Genomic DNA, 19,466 nt, shown 5'->3' with positions numbered 1-19,466 from the left:
TGTTCATTTAAACTGGCATGCATCCTAAAACCCTAATTGGTGATCTGCTAATTACCCTTAGTCATATGGCGATGAATCGAACATGAAAGATCATAGATTAGTAATTAATCGTAGTAATCTTGCAGTTGCGGATGTGTTGTTGGGGAGGAATATAAGGTGTACATTGAGAAATGTGGGGTGTATTTAGAAAATATAAGGTGTATATTGAGAATGTGGGGTGTGGGGGTATTATGGGAAAATATGTGGGGTGTATTAAGATAATTTTTAAGTGAAATAGCAAATGTGGGGTGTATTAAATATGTGGGGTTTATTCAACAGTTTATGAGGTGTTAATATAATAAGCCTTCAGGACTCTCAGTCTTGGTATCAAAGATTCAAGGTCTCTTGTAATGATAAGTACGATTTCTTCACTCCATGTTGTTTAAGAAATTATCCCGGATTCGAATTAATAATCATCAAAATGTGAAATTTATGTGTGTATATATCGTTGTGATGTTAATGAGGATATGAACGCAATTAGTACAATAATTAACAAGTTTTGTATCCGGAAAAGATGGTCATTGCTATCATCAACAGCAAAAACAAATCGACATTACGCGATAGGAAAATCACTGATTTTTGGTACAAGCACAACTCCAAAACAAAATATTTTATTAGCTAAAACAATGACAATTAAAAATAGAGCTCCAATTATTTCTTCCACAAATATGGCATCTATGGTAAGATAATTAACAATGGAGCCTGATAATTAACAATGCTCATGCTTATAACTACATACTTACTCCGCATCAACTGCAATTTTCATTCCCTTTTCACAATAAGACCCACCAGCTGGTATGAAATAGTTTATGCCCTTCTTTAACACCACATGATCGTTTCCTGAACGGTATCTATCCATTCCCCCAGCATATAGGTCACAATGCACGTAGCTATCTTCGTTCGATATAGCAACTACGTAGAGGTTGGGATCGGTATATTTGAAAACTGTTCCAAAAACAACAAACAAACAAACAAAAGAAATTGAGTAAAACCAACTAAATTAATCAATAAACTATAGAAGAATAAAATTGAGGATGCATGAACACAAATTGAAAACAAGTCTTTTTACCCAAAACATCTCCAGCCTTGAACTTCTTGCCCTCGGTCCAATGAGATAAGTCAGCACTAGGGCTCCATCCTTTCTCATCCCCAACTGTGTATTCTACCGCATGAACTTGTTCACATTGGAGTAGTAAACTGACCAAAAGCCCAAATCCAATGACCAAAATTTTGTTCATTTTGATTGACATCTTTGGTTTGATTTGATTTGATTCACAAACTCACAAATTCTAAAACCTTAACCTGTGACTATAGACTGGAATACGAAGCCACATTACCAATCAATTTATAGATCATCGGGCCTATCCTGCATTCAATTCATTTTGATTTGTTACTCAAAATACAATATGAAACTGCCGTAGATAATTTTCACAATTATTGAATAATTATTTATAGAATATTCCTTCTCCTTGTACGGTTGCATTTGTCGCCCATAATCGGGATCGAATCCTGAAAATCATTTGTCAACCTCTGATTTGTTTCTTCTATAACTATTTTGATTTGTTTCTCATTTATTTTATTTTATTTTTATTATTTGTTTCATCAAGGTCAGCACGTGCTTGAATGTCAGCCTTAAATCAGATCTCAAAAGTTGCATTGGTCAATGTTCTTTTATGTTTTCCTTCCATTTGTAAAAATTCCTCTCTTAATTTTAAGGTGAATTAAACCAAAATATTGTGACCAACCATGAGAAATAATTAAAGGCTATAGACTAACCCATACATCGCACATGGACATGGGTGGTAATGTCAGGATGTTATAGAAGAAAAGGATTTGTTTCATTCCAAATCTAAGGTATAATATACAATCCTAGCCTAGGGCATGCATAAAACTAATTTGTACCAATGTTGTTTTAGTTTTAATTCATACCCATACGTTTCTAATTAGTTCCAAGTCCACGAGTTGCCGATCATGGAGCACTTGGTGCACAAAACGGCACCCATGTCGTGCATCAACAAGCTATTGACTTGCGGGTTCGCTAGTCGAGGGAGTACTCCCCCATAATTTCTTGTTTCTTTTCCTGGTTAGGAGTTCTCTGTCTTCCACAGGCTGCACGCCCGCTGAATCGGCCTCCACTGCATCAGTAGGGTGGGTTGGGGCCGGAGCTGCCATAGAGTCATGTCGTCTTCGGGTGTGAGGACGCCTAGTAGATCGGGTCCCCAACCTCAATGCATTAGAAGTATTGGGGTCGACCACCACCCCTTAAACCGCTAGCCGCCTGGGTGAGGTTGGGTATCCCTCATGCCAGGTCACTCTAACCCACCGCCGTAGGAAAAGTAATCAAATGTAGAAAAAAAAAGCAATTTTATTACATGAATCCTCAGGCCTCCACATTCAGTTTAAGAAAAACTAATGTTTCTCAATATTAGACCAACAAAGTTCATATCATCACATACTACAATCAAATCCGCTACCATTTTTTTTATTCGATTGTTACGAATCCTGGGGTGAGACTGCATGCACTGGGAGTGCCAGAGAAGGCTGTTGCTCTTGCTTCCCTTGCCGTGGCGGTTCTTGCTTCCCTACGTGTTCTTGTCCCTGCGGCAGCTCCTGCACTAGTTGTGGTGGCTCTTCTTCTTCTTGCTGCTGCTGCTGCTGCTCCGCCCCTTGCCAAGTCCAAACAATGTCCTTCAGAGCTGGTCTGATATCTTTCTTAATGACCTTCTGATACTCCAATGTATCTCCACTAGACTTCTTCACTTCCACCAGATGAAAAGTCGGGGTGATTTCAAATATCTCGGTGTCAATGCTCAGCACCCCCTTCCTGCCTTCCGTGGACCCTTCCATTTTCAACAATCCTCCATCCCGCTTCTTTATTTTTAGCTTCAGACGCTTGGCAATGTCCTCCAGCTTAGAGATGATGGTGGATGCCGTTTTGTTGGATGTAAACCGCACTTCCTTTTTCTGGTCTGTCTGCTCAAACAATCCAGACAAGTCAAAGCCTTCGGAGTAGGAGATGATATCAAAAGCATTCAAGTTAGATGGCTTTGATAATTCTTGCTTTGACTCCACAGAAGAATTGCTGTCTTCATTTGGTCCAAAAATTGCATCAACATCCAGAGCGGATGGCTCCTTCATCGGTACCTCAGCAATTTCCGGTTTTTGGACCAAACCCTTGCGGAACCAAGAACTCTGCATAATTTTGGCAATGGATACCCGAGTATTTGGATTGGGGTCCATGATCTGTGACAGCAACCTGCGTACTTCTGGCGAAAACCAGTTAGGGAATTTGAACTCGCCCTTACCAATCTTCTTATACATCTCCATCAGATTTGAATCGTGAAATGGGAGATAGCCAGCCAATAGAACATACAATACCACTCCACAAGACCAAATGTCAGCTTTGGCACCATCATATCCTTTCCTGTTTATTACTTCTGGCGCAACGTATGCAGGGGTTCCACAAGTTGTATGAAGCAAACCATCTTGCCGCTTAGATTCACCAAGGGCACTCAATCCGAAATCTGAAACCTTTAGATCCTCATTCTCATCCAAAAGTAGGTTTTCTGGTTTCAAATCTCGGTGGCAGACTCCTCGACTATGGCAGTAATCAACAGCACTGATGAGCTGCTGAAAATATTTCCTAGCAACATCCTCCTTTAGCTTGCCTTTGGAAACCTTGTTGAAGAGCTCACCACCTTTGACATACTCCATGACAAAGTAAATCTTGGTTTTGCTGGCCATTACCTCATAAAGCTCCACAACATTCGGGTGTCTAATCAGTCGCATGACAGAAATTTCTCGCTTAATCTGATCAATCATTCCGACCTTCAAGACCCTCTCTTTATCAATTATCTTAATCGCCACACTCATGCCGGTTTTAAGATTCCTCGCATAGTGAACCTTGGCAAAGGTTCCTTGGCCTAGTATTCGCCCCAATTCATACCGCTGCATCAACACGCTTCCTTTGTTTTCCATTTCCGGCTAACTATTCTTGTACACAGCAGAAGCTACTTCTACCCGATAATACAGAAACTATATTCTCAAGAATGTAAAGTTCAACCATCTTCATAGACATCATGTTTCGACAAGATGTGCCCGCCTATATTTCTCACTGAAGTGGGCACTTGAGCATAGAATCTGAACTCGTTGAGAGTTTTTTCAGTCTCATCATTGATAAGCAAGGGCAACTCAAACAGAGCTACAACCTCATCGATAAGAGATGGCGAGTTCTCAACCTTGAAGCACATCTTTCAGCATTCCCTGGCTTCCGTCTTTGATAACCCAGAGAAAACTGAAAAAGATGACTTAGCTCAAACTCAACCGGACACGAAACAAGGTAGCAAGCAGTCAAAGCGCCAAACTTGCCAACAACAAATATACACCTGAGAGAGAAGAGGACGGAAATATAAGATCTTTGAGCCTTCGCATGCTTAAGGGTCCGTTTAAAAGTGCTTTAAAATGGCTGAAAGTGCTTTTAGTAAAAATATTTTTGAAATCAATTCTCAGTAAAAGTGTAAGTAAATAAGTGCTTTTAACCCAAAATTATTTTCACTAAAAATATTTTCGATTATTTTAAAAACACTTCCAAGTTCTAAATTCAGTGTATAATTTGCAGCAAATTTCGAAAATAATGCATAGTTTTCTGTATCCTTCATATTCGAAAGCTGTGAACTTCATCATCTGTTTCAGCAATTTATAAAATAATTTGAAGGTTTTAATTTATTTCAACTTCTAGTAGGATAAACAATTCAGCAACACAATCACTTCTTAAATTCAAGATATTCAATTAAAACTCATCCAAAAAGAAACAGGAAAAAAAAAAACCCCATTTCCCAGCTTCAAATTTCCAAGATTTCAGCACCTCAACAAGGGAAAATAAAAGAAAAACTCTAATTTTCTAGGCAACCAAACAGGAAACAAATTTAAAAAAAAAAATCTGAACCTAAAAATAAACAAAATTGAAAATTTCTCACTTTGACAGAACCAACAAATAGAATTAAAGAACCGAATAAAAAGATTCGAACTTACCTTGAAATTAGAGGTAGAAGTTCTCTCCAAGTTGGAAAGAATGAAGAACAGAATCTTGGTTTTGCTTTTTGGATTCAAAGCAAGATAAAGAAAACCCAAATGGCTGTAGTGGTGTGTGGCTATCCTTTATAAGCTGTGCCTAACGCGCCAACGCCAACCAATAAATTTCTGTCTTTTTCTCACTCGTTTTTTTGGCTTCTTGTTTGCATGAGATCACAGCACTCCCGACTCACTGTTCTTGGACATAAATACAAAGGCGCCACCTTTTTTTCTTAAATTATTTCCCAAATTTTAAATAAAATATTCGTAAAATTAGTATAATATCTGTTTTGTTTTGCTAACTCCATGAGTTTTTGTTAAACGGAAGCCATAATAACAGGAACTAGATCCACTACCTTAATGTCCGGAACTTAAGGATTCACAAATTTGAGCCACATTTAATGTTTCTCATTAACTCATTTCGTTGATCTACGTCACACAAGTCAACGACTCCGATTTCTTTTCCACATAAATGTGTAGTCTAGATCTACGTATCCCTAGGCTTCGAACACTAAGGTTCAGAATAGACCCAATTTCATAATAATAGTCATCATTTGCTTACCTTAGTTTTGCGGAGTAGACCCAATCAAAAACTCAATCCGATATCATTTTGACCAAAAAAAAAAATTCTGATATCATTAACCTTAATCACTACGATATTAAAAACACTAAGGCAATATTTTGATTTTGATTGGCGTTGGGGTGCAATGCATATAATTTGGGTGGGCGGAGGGCGGGCCAATGCGATGCTTCATGACTCGAACATCTTTGGCATTCTCACCCAGAAACCAATCACGACACGACGTGATTAATTTATTATTATTTGTTGTAAGAATTTAATGAGGGAAGTTTTGTTGGCATTTCAAAAATCTTATTCTACACTCTTCATAAGTGTATTTTTCTCACTGTTCTAAAAAATGGCCTAGGCAGCTGCCTAGGCACTAGGCGGTGGTAAGCCGAGGCGTTTTCTTGCAAATCGGTTGGAAAAATCAAATCGGCTCTAGGCGACAGCCTAGGCGGGCTAGGCTAGGTAGGCGGGGCTAGGTGGAGCTAGGCGGTTTTTTTTTTAATGAAATTAAAAAATAAAATAAAAAATCCTATCTAAGTCTAAGTGGTTTAAAATTGTGAACTTGTTGTACATTTGTCATTTTACAATACTCCTCACTATGGTTACATGACATATATGCTTAATGTGTTTTTAAATTTTGGACTTGTTAGATACTCTTTTTGCATTTTATCATTTTTTTTATTATCTTATCCATGAATTTTATACAAGTATAATTTTTTGTAAGTGTCAATATGCACTTATTTACAAGATATACAAAAAAATTATCTAAATCCGCCTAGAGCCCGTCTAGGCGCTAGGCGCCAGGCGCCAGCCCGCCTTCCGACTAGCGCCTAGCGTTTTTTAGAACCTTTTTTTCTTTTTAAATATAGAAAGTTTGGAGTGTAGAATGTGATTTTTGAAGTGCCAATAATTTTCTCTTTATTTATTATTAATTATGTATTATTATTTTTTTTAAGAATTTATTTGTTAATATTCCAGTTTTTGGTAATTAGCAGAGGTTTCTACCGAAGGCTGCCCACCGTACACGTCCCACTCAGCGATTGCTTGGCACCACACGAGCTTACTGGTCCGTGTCCGGTTACCCTCCCTGGGGCCCCACCGTCTCCCGGTCGGAGTTGGCCGCGCGCTGCTCCATACAAATTCAATGACATAATCTTGTAAATTAAACAAGGCAAGTGAAATTCTTGCTCCGTACAAATTTAATGCTAAGGCAAGTGAAATTTATACATTCATTCTCTTTTCTTGTTTATCGTTGTTTAATTTTGATCTTTCGATTGTGTAAATTAAATAAAAATTAATGAACATGGATGAATAAGGGGGTGTGTACAAGGATGAAAAAGATGGTAGAAATCGTTTTTTTAAGATGAATAGAGTCAAAATATACGAACATTGGAATGAAATTATGCTTAGAAAGTTGGACGTAAGAACAGTTAGAGAAAATGATTGAATTCGAAATTTAACATATGAAACACATGGTCAGAGAAGTCTAGAATTTTCAAAAGCATATGGGTTTTGCAAGTCGACCAGGAGAATTAGGGAAGCTTCGTGAAACCAATGAACGAACAAAATATAATAAGCAAGCCTTTTTTAATAATTTCTTTAGCAAAAATAAAGCACAAAGTTGGTGCTTGGCTTCTTAGGGCTGGTTTGGTATTACTGTGCTTTGAAAAAAAACTGCTATGAGAATAAGCGGCTGTGAAATAAATCAGCAGAGTGTTTGGTAAACTTTTTTGTAAAAGTGCTTTTGGAAAAACAAAAGCAGTCTGATAGTGGGTCTTTTCATTAAAGGAGCACTGTAGCTCAGTGTGCTTTGAAAAAAAACCAGTTTTCCAAAGCTGCAAATAGCAGCTTCAACTTTTTCCTTTGATTTCAGCTTATTCTCACAGCAACTTTCAAAATAAGCCTTTTTTTTTTCAGTTTACCAAACACCTAAAACCCTCACAGCTTTTTTTCATGGATGTTTTTTTTTAAGCACCTCACTCCCAAACCACCCTTAGTCTCCCTCGAACCTTCTAGTCTCCCACTTGTACTTGTTTATTGAGTGGTTTTCTTGTAAGAAACTAGTGCTGTGTTGCGGTATTCAAAGTCAATCAAACACTGTTTTGACTTTTTTCTAAGTATCAACTATCAGTACTGAGTTGGTATCCAAAGCTATCAAACATTGTCATATGTTTTAACTTTCTTACATGATAATGCTTAATTGACTCGGGATAACATTCTAGCAGCGTCCGAGGTGTACACATATTTCTCTCCAACTGTGGGAGCTGGAGAATGGATTTGTATAGTCGCGGAGCTGTTCTGTGCTGCTAAAAATATAAAGGCCATCTTTTGTTTTAGCAGCAAGGAAAGCTGTCAGTAAGCAACAGCATGTTCAACATATATAATTCAACGTTGCATCACTAAAACAACTAAAACGTTTGATTTTTCCTTGTTTTGCAATCTAAATATGATTTAGCTTCGAATAACATAAGAGATTACGAATCGTCAAAGATAATGCGGTACAGAATTTTATCGTTACATATTTTAAAATAAATGTTGAATCAAGTCTCCTGCCACAAAGAGATTATAGCACAGCCGGGCACACCTACACAAACGGATGTGTTAGACACAAGTTCCAGTTTACCTTTGTTCCCATGACGGAATGGATTCATCAGTCCAGTGTCTCTTCGTTGCCACGATTAAGAGTCGGAAAGATTGGATATGTGTTCCATAATGCTAGCTGTGTTCGAATTACAGTCATGTAGTGCAGTGCATATGTCTGTGCATATGTCTGTTGCTTCGAGGTATTGCTCTGCATTGGCAAGCATGAGTGGGGCATACTTGAAAACGAGCTTCTTGCACTGTTGAAAATTCAAGCGGGTTAGAAGAGAACCATATGAAGGTACTGAAGCAATGGAACTACCTTAAACGATTAGTATCATCTGTCCCAATGATAGAGAAGAGAGAGAGACATTTCAACGGAAAAGATTTTGAAGGGCCGTGATAAATAACCAAGTGATTAATCTGTTAATGCATACAGCAATAAAATTCTCGTATACGAATATCAGTTTTCAATTTGATCTGTTAACGCATTCATGAAAATCGGGAGTAAAACACACTTTTGATGAGAACATATGAATCCATGGATATTGACTAATATTCTTAGTTTTCCTCACCTTTTTGTTATAGTACTCCACCGGACTGCATGCCTTCAGAAGTAACTCAATGATCTCCAGCTGACAGAAAACAAAAATAGAATTCAGTTGTCTAGGTGGCATGAAGCGCCGTTGGATAAAAACCACGAGAAATTTCTTGCTAGTAATAAGTTAATAACAATCACAAGAAAACCCAGCAGTCTATTTTGCCAATATTTGAAGTAAAAAGCTCCAAAGTTTTCAGCTCTCCTGGAGTATACATTTGCAACATTACTATGTTTTTTTTCGGTGAGTAGCATTTCTGAAAACATAAATCCCACATCGCGAAAAATTTTCAACACAGTTCTCTGAGCAAGAAGCCAATTGCAGAATGATACTAATAACAGCTGTCTAATGTTGGTCATGGGTGGCAAATGATTAAGTTCAATCCACATGTGCAGTAGCTTGTTGACCTTTCGCAAACAAACTCAGCGATAAATAAAAAAGACACATGCATTTAGGGCTCCAAGTTTTCTTCTCAAGCTTTTGGATTTAATGAAATATGAACAAGGTTCCATCTTGTAAGTTAAAAAAGATAGCGGTAACCATAATTTGTCACAAATCAACTAAAAACTGTGGCTAATCACGATCAACAAGGTAAAAATTAACTTATAAACATCAAAATCTGATATGTTCAGTATGGTGTCTTCTTATTATTGAAAGAGTACTGCAATTACTAACCTGCGTGTCAGGATCTTTCAACTTAACCGACATTTCTGAAACAGCACGGTGACATAATCCACAGCCATCCTCTTTGAATTGTGAAGAAACACAAGCTACTTGCTGACAGAGGTTGACCTTCTGGCAGAACTCAGCGGGTTCTAGAGAGGAGACCTCTAAGAAGAAGAGAGGAGCATAATAGTCCACCAAAGTGACACACTGTCCCACAAAAAAATCGTAAAGACGTTCAGAAAGTTTTTTTTTTCTTAAGTTTGGGAGAAGAAAAGTAGTATTAAACATCCCCAAATGATTTTGGTTTAGATACAATGCATCATAGCTTATCATAACTCTAGAAAGCTTCTTATAGCAGTATATTTGATAGTGTACTAATACTCTATAAATCTTGTAGAAATTTAGAAGGGGTGACTACCTGCTGCTTGAAAGAGCGCAACTGAGAGCAGGTCTGATGTAGGTATTCAACGATCTCTGTCTGGGTCTTGTTTTCACCAATGTAATCAAGCGCTTGGCCAGCAAACTCCTCACACAATGTGCACGCTTTCTCATTCCCAACAACTTCTTCAACTTGGAAGGTTTGAGTTTCCACCAGGTGGCCTGACTTTGAAATTGAATCAGAGAGTAAAACTATCAGTTAAACAATATGTTCCCAGGAAGCAATTACTTCTCAACATTGAGGTGTGAATGGGACCCTCGATTTTCAAAGACGATACTACGAAGCATGTTCATATTTCATTATCATTGGACAGTAAATTTTCTTACCAGACAAATCAAGGTTTGTCAGTTGTCTAGCATCACAAGCCCAACTCGCTGCCAACACAAAAAGGAACAAAACCCCAACTCTGACGTCCATGGTGCCTGAAGTTGCGATCATTTGTCAACATAAGAAAGCCGCCATGATAAGGGGTTCATAGTTATCAAAACAATAGCAAACAATAGAAGGTCATAGTCTCGGGTTCGAGACTTGGGAGCAGCCTCTCCATAAATGGGGGTAAGGCTAGCCGACATTCACCTCTCCCAGACCCTGCGTAAAGCGGGAGCCTTGTGCACTGGGTACGACCTTTTTAGTGTAGTTTCCCCAAAACAAAGAAAAGTAGTGACAAGATAATTATAAAGTCGTAGCAAATGCACTTTGAACCTAATAATGGTTGGAAACTATTGTCTCATGTCGCTAGCTATTGAACAACAAGGGCTAACGTCAACTAGGGTCAGGACCGTAACCCATGATTCGCTACTGATTGGCATGCTGTCTCTAACACACCTGCCAAAGTTTTGATTGAGCCGAATTCACCAAACCAAGCGGGGCAAACTAAAATCTCACAGTCCATAGCAAGTTCAAAGTTTCTTATTTCCCAAATACTCTTCCGATTGTCAACTGATGTTTTTAACCATTTACCCAATTGAAGTCAGAGTAAAAGCAATAACAGCTATAACACCAACAACCAAAAGTAAGAAAATTTATCAACGCATGAAAATAGTATTGCATCGTGTCAATCTATCGCGTCGTGTCGTGTCATAGTTTAGTGACTCCATTCTAGTTACAGTCTATCGCGTCGTGTCATAGTTTAGTGACTCTATTACAGAAAAGCAATTACAGAAACGCAAACAACAAAAATCAATCTATCGCATCGTGTCAAAATTTAGTGACTTCATTCTAGTTATAATTCGAATACACCTTGAGCCTCATAATAGTCGGAAACTATTGCCCCATGTCGTAAAATATTGAATAACAAGTGCTACAAGGGTCAGGGCCGTAACCCTCGAATCAATGCTCCCTAGAAAACTGTCCGTAAGACCGTAACAGACCTGCCTAAATTTTGAGGAAGCGAATTCACCAAACCAAGTGTGGCAGGGTCAATTCTTGTCAAAGTGTACAGTAAATTCTTGTGGCAGGGTAAATTCTTGTCAAAGGGTAAATTCTTTCCCAAGTACCCTACCGAACCGATTAGATAGTGATGTGCCTGATGATTTGCGCAATTGAAACTGTACTGATAGTCTAATAGTAAAAGCAAGAACATCTATAACATAAATAACCAAACAACAGACAACCTTAATCAGAGACCAAAAGCAATAAAATTTGTCAACGACATACAAACAGAAGAACCAAGTTAACAAAACAATGCATACAAAAACACTAACATGTAGCAAATAACAAACAACATGGACAGATATCGAATCAATCCTAAAAATCACAGCTTTTGCCTTTTGGTGCTGAGAAAACGTGGGAAACGAAATAAGGAACAAGTTTGAAGTTATAAAGACTCTAAAGGATTTTCAACGTTGGAAGAACAGAAACGAGCGGAGTCGAAATCCCGAACAATCGGAGATACATAGATAAGTATTTACCTGTGATTGTCAGGGGGGAGAGAGAGGGAGAGAGAGAGAGGTGGAAAACTGGATTTTTTGGAATTCCTCTTCTCTCTTTCTTATTTGTTTCGAAGTGTTCGGGGGTGGGGTATGCGTTGAATTGCCGTTGGCGATCGTTTGCTTTGTTTTCTTGTTTGTTTTAAACAGGAACAGCTACCCCATCTGGGTTGGGCTTGTGTGTGTGCTAACACTGCTAAGCAATTTGTGACATGGACTCCTTCCTCCGTGTCACATTGGAGTTCGTGATCTTCCTGCCTTGTCAACTGCGTATCCACGTAGGGTTGGGTTTGTTTTGCTTTTTGAGATATTTTTGGTGTTTCTTGTTTCTACTGCACTATTGACGAAACTGCATATCCACGAACAAGTACAACGGATATTCCGAAGAGGCATTATTTTGATAAACATTCGATTTTTATATACTAAACAAGGTTATCAATTCTCTAATTTCTTTTATTTTTTTCAATTGTGGACCAGCTAGTGGCAGTCTACCTTTTTAAGGGTCGAAAAAATTTACACACATTTTTTTTAGGGAGGACAATTGGTGATAAACTATAATTATCCACTATTTTCAGAGGCCAAGAAGACTCACATGGACGTTTTAGTTTCCTCCGATCGTGTGATTTACCAGCAACAAAAATCGAAGTCAAGATATGTTCGTCAGATTTGGACGCTTGATGGATACCAACAGGATAATATTTAACTCAAGTTGGCCACCACACGAAGCTGGCTGTACCTTCCCGTCTTACCTACGTGCAAAATGATGATTGCCAGGCAAATGTTTGTTTGTCGGCACCATTTTTACAAGACAACTGGTTTCAGCTCTCGTGGTAGGAGTCGCTCTTGAGCATATTGGAAGAGAGGGAATCAAACACAGGACCTCGGGTGAAGGGTTTAGTTCATGTGTATCACAAACATTTTTGGGAGGAAAATTAAACGTGGCTCTTGAGGAACTTTAGCATTAGCTAGGTGCATTTACTTCACAACCAACACATAAAGGTTACATATATAATGAACAGATCCAATAGTCTGGGAACGACTACAACCTAAACCAAACGAATTCTTAAGAAAAAACAATCTGAGACGCGCACACATACAACTAGAGTCAATTCTTGATTGAGATAATAAGCCGATTGACAGGCCGAATCACTTTAAGTTTGGAGTTGGCTTCTTCTTTTTCCTGCTTTGCTTCGTCAAGAGTAGCGAGAATCGAGCAAATCCAGACTTCTTTCTCTTACCAGAACAGTTCTTGATATTGATTTCCCTCTCAGACTTCCCAGAAGAGGGTTGATCACCATTTTGTTTCTGCAGCATTTGTCCCAGTGACACCTTTTGTTTTACAGGGTTTTTTCCGGCCACCTCTATTTCAACCTCTTCCGGCAAAAGCAGCTTCCTGCTTAGTATTTGTCCTATCGACAAAGTTGGCTTCAACACAGGTGTTGGCCCGTCACTAACAAGATTCAGACCATTCACATCGCGTAATTTCAAATCTATCCCGTGATTAGACGGGCAAGGATTTTTGAACTTGGTAGAGTTGTGAACAGAACGTCTTCTTTGACCGTGCTGGGATCTCCATTTGCGAAGAGCTTCTTCAACTACTAGTTTCCCCCTATTTGCAGCCTCCACTCTATTCAGAGCTTCTTCCAATTCCTTTTTACTGGTTTTGACTTCTTCAGTTGCTTCCTCTACTTTTTTCAGGATTTCCGTTTTTGACACGTTTGCTTCTTCAACATGAAGCATGGCATCTGTTACCCTCTTCTTAGAAAGTTCCTCAGCATCTCGAACTTTGCGGATTAGGTCTGAGTATTCCTTGAATGAAAGAGTTACATGGTCGAATTTTCGCAATGAATCTCCAGATGAACTCTCATGGTATGATAGAGCCTTAATTTCCGCTAGAGCCACTGCTTCTACAGCTCTAGCCGCCTCTTTCATTTTTCTCGCAGCAACCAACCGGATTTCAGCCGTTTTTATCTTCGTTCCTGTTTGTTCAATCTCAGACGTTGCTTGCAAGATCTCTAACTTTGCAGCTTCTGCCATTCTTTTGAACTGCTCAGTCTCAGAACTCAACCGTTGAAGCTCCTTTGAAATATCTAAAGAATTAGCAGTACCACCTTTAGTTTCACCATCCTTTGCCAATTGTAGCTTTAGTTTTGTTTGGTTTAACTCTTCTTCAAGAGACAACACTTTCGAAGAATTTGAAGTTAACCGCACACGGGTTTTCTCAAGCATGGTTCTTTCCTTTTCCAATTTCTTGTTCAATGATTCAACTGAAGCTCGAATGTCCGCAAGATCGGTAGTAGTCCTTGTAAGGTTCATTTTCGCCTGCTTCAGTTCCATCAAGATTAAACCTGGAGCTGAAGAAGGGCAGGGAATAATGCCGCCCATTGAATTGTAATGACCACCCACATTGCCATGGTTTTCCTTATCCTCTTCATTTACCACAGGAGTCACATGTTCCTTACCTCCATTTGCCTCAAGGGCCACATTCACTTCAGATACTTCTTCCTGTAGCTTCCTTTTCAACTCATCAATTATCTTTTTGGTTTCTTCAAGTTCGATTAGAACATCCAGCGTTTCCCTTTCTTTCGAAGTAAGATCTTTCTCCAACTGCAAAGCCTGCTCCTCGAGTTTTTCAGTGTCAACATCTTCAATGTCATGCTGCTAAGAAGAGAAACATGTCACCACGTGATAAGGTAGTCTTTAGCAATTTGGTAAGCAATAGAAACACCAGAAAACAAAAAAGCGAACATGATGTTAAAAAGCTACCTATGGTTAGAAAACAACACAACCATTCTCTTTGAATCAGGGTCTTACCGAGTCATAATTCAGTAATTTTATGAAAAGGGTACCATCACATAATGATTTTAATACGAAATGAATCCAAAGTTGCAACTTATGAATCTACCCTTCGGTGCAACCAACGCGAAAGATATGACAAGATGTATGAGGACGCAATCCTATATGGTACAAGCCAAAACCCTTGAGTCCCCTACTCAACAAGACAAACATAAATCACCTTTCCTCTTTCGCGGTGGGCTAACACACATTTCATAATTCTCGATTGCCTTGGCGTTAAATAAAAAACTTGCTAGATGTTCATTAGTCCTAAAGCCATAAACTCACAAAAATGTCAGAAACAGACAACTAATAGCATTTGGCACACACTATTCCACAGAAACTGAAGTTCATCAAATCCCATTACAAGTTTCAACTACATTCCGAAGCAATCGGATCACTCGGGCTGCTCTAAATCCAAGTGCAAGAATGCATTTTCATTACAAATTTACAATTTGAACCAACAATTAAACAACTTATAAACAACTTTAAACTTTAAAGAACAACACAAAACCTTACATTTCAAACTAAAACTTCATCGTCAGCCCAAAAACCATAGCCATTAATCTCAATCCATGTAATTTTTCTCCTTTTAAGAAAAAACCCCCTTCTTATTTCTACATTTCTCAAAAGAAAAACCCAATCTTTATATGTTTAGAGAGAGAGAGAGAGAGAGAGAGAGAGAGAGAGAGAGAGAGAGAGAGAGTTACTGCAGGCCCAGAAGGCTTATTAGTGAGCTGAGAGGGCTTCCAGTAACCGACTCCACCGAATCGACTCACTGCTTCCTTCACCGATTGAAAAGGGGCCGAAGTATCGATCTCCGCCCTCAAAACCCTCTCCTCCTTCCCCACGTCCAAACCCGACTCCGACACTCCGATGATTCCGGTCTCCATGTCCAAACCCGACAACCCAAATGAAATCCCAACAGAACGAAACCAAAGATTGAAACTTTCTCAGTAACCTAACAACACTTCGCGTGTAGATTAATGGTGTTTGGCTACTGAGCAGAGAGAGTTCAGAGTCTTCAGACAGACACAAACCCGAGCAGCACGGTACAAACGAAAGTGTACGTTTGATTTTTCCGGAGTTCCATAAATACCCCTGATAAATAAAGATTTTACACGTGTGATAGGGGTAGAGGAGGGGAAATAGTGCTGGGGTTTATGGGGTTTACGGGAAAGGCGGGAGAGGGGTCGAATGACACGTAGGAGTGGAGAGATGGATGGAGTGATGTGCGCATTGATTTTTTGAAATTTGGTGGGGGCGTCGGGTGTCGTTCGATTTTTTAAACGGCAACAAAAGCCAATATCACCTAACGGGCTTCTGGTCTTTTGGGTAATGATAAAAGCGCGTTAAAGAAAAGCACTTTTGCTTGTCCTCTTGAGTTTGGGGCTGTTGGGCTTTAAACTGTTAGTACGAATCTATGAAGAATATTGGTCCTCGGCCTCCAACGTTCCAAAACTGAGATCTCCTGTTATAGGGTGGAAAAATTCCCAAAATTCCTAAACCAAACAAAAAAAATACTGATTTCAAATAAAAAATGTCCCAAACCGATTTTCCCAAAATTTTGGTATTCCCAAACTGAAAAAATACCGAAATATCGGTATGGGAATCGGGATTGCCTTTCCAATATTTAAGTATTCCCATACTGAACCGAAAATGTATATTTTTAATTATTATATATATTATTTTTTTAATTATAATTAGAATTAATTTGAACCGTTGGATTGTTTCAAAATGTATGCCGTCCATCTATTCCTTGTTAGGCTTTCAGGTTTCAATTTTGTTTCTCCCCATCGAGGACTAAACTGACTCCACTCCAGTTTCTAACTTTCATTTCATTTCTCGGTCTCTATCTCTCAGCTCAGTCTCACTCAAATCCAACTTCGGCCAGCCATTCACCGGCCCACCACCGCACGCGGATCATCCATCGCTGTCTCTCTCTTCCTTCACGATACAGAGTCACAGCCACCACCGGTCTGAGGTCTCTCTCTCACGATTCTCTCTATTGCGACTCTCTCTCTCGCAATTCTCTCTCTCAGGAGTCTCGGACTCTTTCACGCAATTCTATCTCTCAGATTCATACACAGGTAAATAAATATGGGAATTAATTTAGGGTTTGAAATTTAATTTACGAATTCTAGATTAGGGTTTGTAATTTTAGGGTTTTTGAAATTTAATTTTTGAATTCTAGATTAGGGTTTGTAAATTTAGGGTTTGTTTGGTTTCACATATCAGATTCTATTTAATTGATCTAATGGTTCAGGTTCTTGGGTTTTTGCATATTGGTGAAGGTCCGAAGGAACTGGGCTCTTTTGCTTTGCTACTGTGCTGGAGTTTTATTTGCCAACAGCAACAGGTAAAATTCTCAGATGAGTTTTATTTAATTTTATGCTCTCTTGAATTGTATATTCCTTTGATTTAATTGTTGCTTTTAAGAGTGTAATGTGGGACATATTTATATTCAAGTCTTGGAAGTATTTAGTCTTTAAGGAATCTAAGCTTTTGGAGCTTTGGTATATTTACATTAGTCATTGGTTGACCTTTTGTAATAGGATGTAGTTTAATTTAATACTCTCTCAATGCAAACTGTTTAATACTCTCTCGATTCTAATTTAATAGGTTGTGGTTTAATACTCTCTCAGATTCCGATTTAATACTTTCTCATATTCTGGTTTAATAGCATATGTGGAGATTATTCTCTTCTAGTAGGAAGCCATAATTAATAAAATGGATGTCACATTAGCGACCCATATTTACCAATGTCGATCAAAGCTTAAGCAAGATCAAATTTTTTGTCTTTTTATGAGAATTACTTGGGGTATTAGGCAGACAACATTACTAAGGATATTTCAAATGTTGTTTTGTTGGTGTGTTATTGTTAACAGAGAAGGTGTACAAACCAATGCTACAAGGACATCAAGGACAAGGTAATTCTGTTTGCCTCAACGGAGTAGGATTCATCTCCTTTTTAGCCTTGTCCAACTTCTCCATATTTACCGTTATGAATGACTGTATAAACATCCTATATGGATTAAATCCAAGATGTAATGTACATGTACTGTCGATTTGCTATGTCAACTTGGCCCATCACAATTTCTTGTTTGTGTGGGGAGCATGCTCGACAAGATTCTTCAAACTTGAAGGGTAAAATGCATAGTTGAACAAATTCTGTCTCCGTCTGCTTTGTAGCGTTTCTTTTACTTTCTGTTGTATATATTCTCGTTTAAGCTTACCATCAAGAACTTGAAGGGTAAAATGCATAGTTTATCGCCCCTTTTGAATTTAGTTGAGACGATTGGTTGAATGCATTTTTAAGCGGGAACAGATCAAAGTTTAAGCAAGCTATTTCTAGATGAGCCACATATAGGCAGATTTGTGCACAGATTAGCAGATTGGTAGATTGCTTTTGAATAGGCAGATTGTGCACAGATGCTTTTGAATTGGCAGATTTGTGCACAGATTAGTAGAAACAAATTGGCAGATTGGGCCTACGTATATGTCAATTTTTCAATATAAAATGTTGAATTTTAGCCCAAAAACATAATATGTCAAATTTTTGTCCAAAAGCCCAAAACCATTTCAGGATTCCTGATTTGTCCCGAAATCCTGAAACTATTTCGGGATTCCCAAAAATTTGGTTTGGGATCGGTATTGAAATTGGGATTCCCGAAAATTTTGGTTTGGGAATCGGGACAAGGGTTTTGATATGGGATCCCATACCGAACCATAGGGTTTTGTTATGGTAATATATATCACTCTCCTCTTCTTTATTTTAATTAATCTAAAAAAATTAAACCCTAGTTTGTGTTTAACTCACATCCCTGCAATCATAGTTTTACTAACACAATAAAAAGATTAAACTGTTTATGCCACGTTAGCACAAATAACAATTATTTTTAATTTATTTGACGAATAGAGTAAACATTTAAGAAGTAATGTAACATGGCATGCTAGTGGAACTTATGGGTAATGGGAGGTGGGTTAATGTCAAACTAGGATTTGATTTCTCTAGATTAAGAAAAAGATATAACAAAATAATTTTGAAATATAAAAGAAGGTTATATTTGAGGATTCACAAATCAATTTAAATGTTTCCGGATCCTTTTCCAAAGATTTTTCTGGTTCTATCATGAGAATCTCTATACCCATGGTTCTTATTAATATAGTTGAAAAGACTAAATTGTTCATGCCACATTAGCACAATTAACAGCTACTTTTAACTTATTTGACGAAATAGAGTAAAGTGAAACATTTTAGAGGTAATGTGACATGGCAATGCTAGTGAGAAACTATGGGTGATGGGAGGTGAGTCAAGCTCAAACTATAATTTGATTTCTCTAGGTTAATTTAAAACTACAAAAAGAGAATCTTGATCAACTTCAGTGTTTTGTAAAGATTTAGGGTTCTCTCATGAGAATCTTCTATACCACTATCGCTCTCTTTTTATTTTTCATAATCTGGAAAAATCAAACCCTAGTTTGAGTTTAACCCACATCTGTACACTCATGTTTTTTACAACCATAGTTGAAAAGACCAAACTGTCAATACTACGTTAGCACAATTAACAACTATTTTTAACTCATTTGATGAAATAGAGTGGGACACAGTACCACTATCTGGATTGATAACATTACCGGACAATGCCACTATCTCTCTATAATTGAACACTTCAAAGTCTCAAATCCACAGATCAACTAGAAAGGTTGAAAATCAGAGATTAACACGGACTCCAACCCAAT

At 38.2% G+C, this 19,466-nt stretch overlaps 4 protein-coding genes across 6 annotated transcripts; all 4 read right to left on the bottom strand.

The window, feature by feature from the left end:
- Window positions 1-634: 634 nt before the first annotated feature.
- On the bottom strand, window positions 635-2,231 carry LOC126618781 (basic blue protein-like). Of its 2 annotated transcripts, none has more exons than XM_050286946.1 (3): window positions 1,969-2,231; window positions 1,109-1,400; window positions 635-984 (listed from the first exon to the last, which is right to left on the bottom strand). In XM_050286946.1, the coding sequence occupies exons 2-3, from the start codon at window positions 1,287-1,289 to the stop codon at window positions 779-781; spliced, it is 387 nt and encodes a 128-aa protein (XP_050142903.1). In that variant the 5' UTR covers window positions 1,290-1,400; window positions 1,969-2,231; the 3' UTR covers window positions 635-778. The 2 variants fall into 2 exon arrangements, with proteins under 2 accessions (XP_050142903.1, XP_050142904.1); XM_050286947.1 differs by lacking the exon at window positions 1,969-2,231 and having other exon boundaries at window positions 1,109-1,236; window positions 1,336-1,396.
- Window positions 2,232-2,386: 155 nt separating this feature from the next.
- LOC126618777 (CBL-interacting protein kinase 2-like) lies at window positions 2,387-5,235 on the bottom strand. Its single transcript, XM_050286936.1, has 2 exons — window positions 5,071-5,235; window positions 2,387-4,424 (listed from the first exon to the last, which is right to left on the bottom strand). The coding sequence occupies exon 2, from the start codon at window positions 4,015-4,017 to the stop codon at window positions 2,533-2,535; it is 1,485 nt and encodes a 494-aa protein (XP_050142893.1). The 5' UTR covers window positions 4,018-4,424; window positions 5,071-5,235; the 3' UTR covers window positions 2,387-2,532.
- A 2,842-nt stretch (window positions 5,236-8,077) lies between these two features.
- On the bottom strand, window positions 8,078-12,006 carry LOC126618778 (uncharacterized). The gene is made up of 6 exons (XM_050286937.1): window positions 11,872-12,006; window positions 10,288-10,383; window positions 9,941-10,134; window positions 9,532-9,729; window positions 8,833-8,892; window positions 8,078-8,517 (listed from the first exon to the last, which is right to left on the bottom strand). Exons 2-6 carry the CDS (start codon window positions 10,376-10,378, stop codon window positions 8,356-8,358), a joined length of 705 nt encoding a protein of 234 aa, XP_050142894.1. The 5' UTR covers window positions 10,379-10,383; window positions 11,872-12,006; the 3' UTR covers window positions 8,078-8,355.
- Window positions 12,007-12,834: 828 nt separating this feature from the next.
- On the bottom strand, window positions 12,835-15,928 carry LOC126620080 (WEB family protein At2g38370-like). 2 transcript variants are annotated; one of them, XM_050288549.1, is made up of 2 exons: window positions 15,435-15,928; window positions 12,835-14,550 (listed from the first exon to the last, which is right to left on the bottom strand). In XM_050288549.1, exons 1-2 carry the CDS (start codon window positions 15,615-15,617, stop codon window positions 13,036-13,038), a joined length of 1,698 nt encoding a protein of 565 aa, XP_050144506.1. In that variant the 5' UTR covers window positions 15,618-15,928; the 3' UTR covers window positions 12,835-13,035. The 2 variants fall into 2 exon arrangements, with proteins under 2 accessions (XP_050144506.1, XP_050144509.1); XM_050288552.1 differs by having other exon boundaries at window positions 12,835-14,547; window positions 15,435-15,922.
- Between the last annotated feature and the right edge of the window lie 3,538 nt (window positions 15,929-19,466).

The sequence above is a fragment of the Malus sylvestris genome, chromosome 4 (assembly GCF_916048215.2).
Source record: "Malus sylvestris chromosome 4, drMalSylv7.2, whole genome shotgun sequence".
In the NCBI taxonomy this organism is placed as follows: Eukaryota; Viridiplantae; Streptophyta; class Magnoliopsida; order Rosales; family Rosaceae; genus Malus; species Malus sylvestris.
The sequence above is the reverse complement of the archived record's forward strand: the minus strand, read 5'-3'. Positions and strand labels throughout refer to the sequence as shown.

Coding starts and splice junctions, on each gene's coding strand:
- LOC126618777 (XM_050286936.1), bottom strand. CDS start 4,017: ATGGAAAACAAAGGAAGCGTGTTGATGCAGCGGTATGAATTGGGGCGA.
- LOC126618781 (XM_050286946.1), bottom strand. CDS start 1,289: ATGTCAATCAAAATGAACAAAATTTTGGTCATTGGATTTGGGCTTTTG. Junction 985..1,108: donor CAAGGCTGGAGATGTTTTGG/GTAAAAAGACTT, acceptor TTTTTGGAACAG/TTTTCAAATATACCGATCCC.
- LOC126618778 (XM_050286937.1), bottom strand. CDS start 10,378: ATGGACGTCAGAGTTGGGGTTTTGTTCCTTTTTGTGTTGGCAGCGAGT. Junction 9,730..9,940: donor TGCGCTCTTTCAAGCAGCAG/GTAGTCACCCCT, acceptor TTTGTGGGACAG/TGTGTCACTTTGGTGGACTA. Junction 8,893..9,531: donor TGAAAGATCCTGACACGCAG/GTTAGTAATTGC, acceptor GTTTTCTGTCAG/CTGGAGATCATTGAGTTACT.
- LOC126620080 (XM_050288549.1), bottom strand. CDS start 15,617: ATGGAGACCGGAATCATCGGAGTGTCGGAGTCGGGTTTGGACGTGGGG. Junction 14,551..15,434: donor ATAAGCCTTCTGGGCCTGCA/GTAACTCTCTCT, acceptor TTCTCTTCTTAG/CAGCATGACATTGAAGATGT.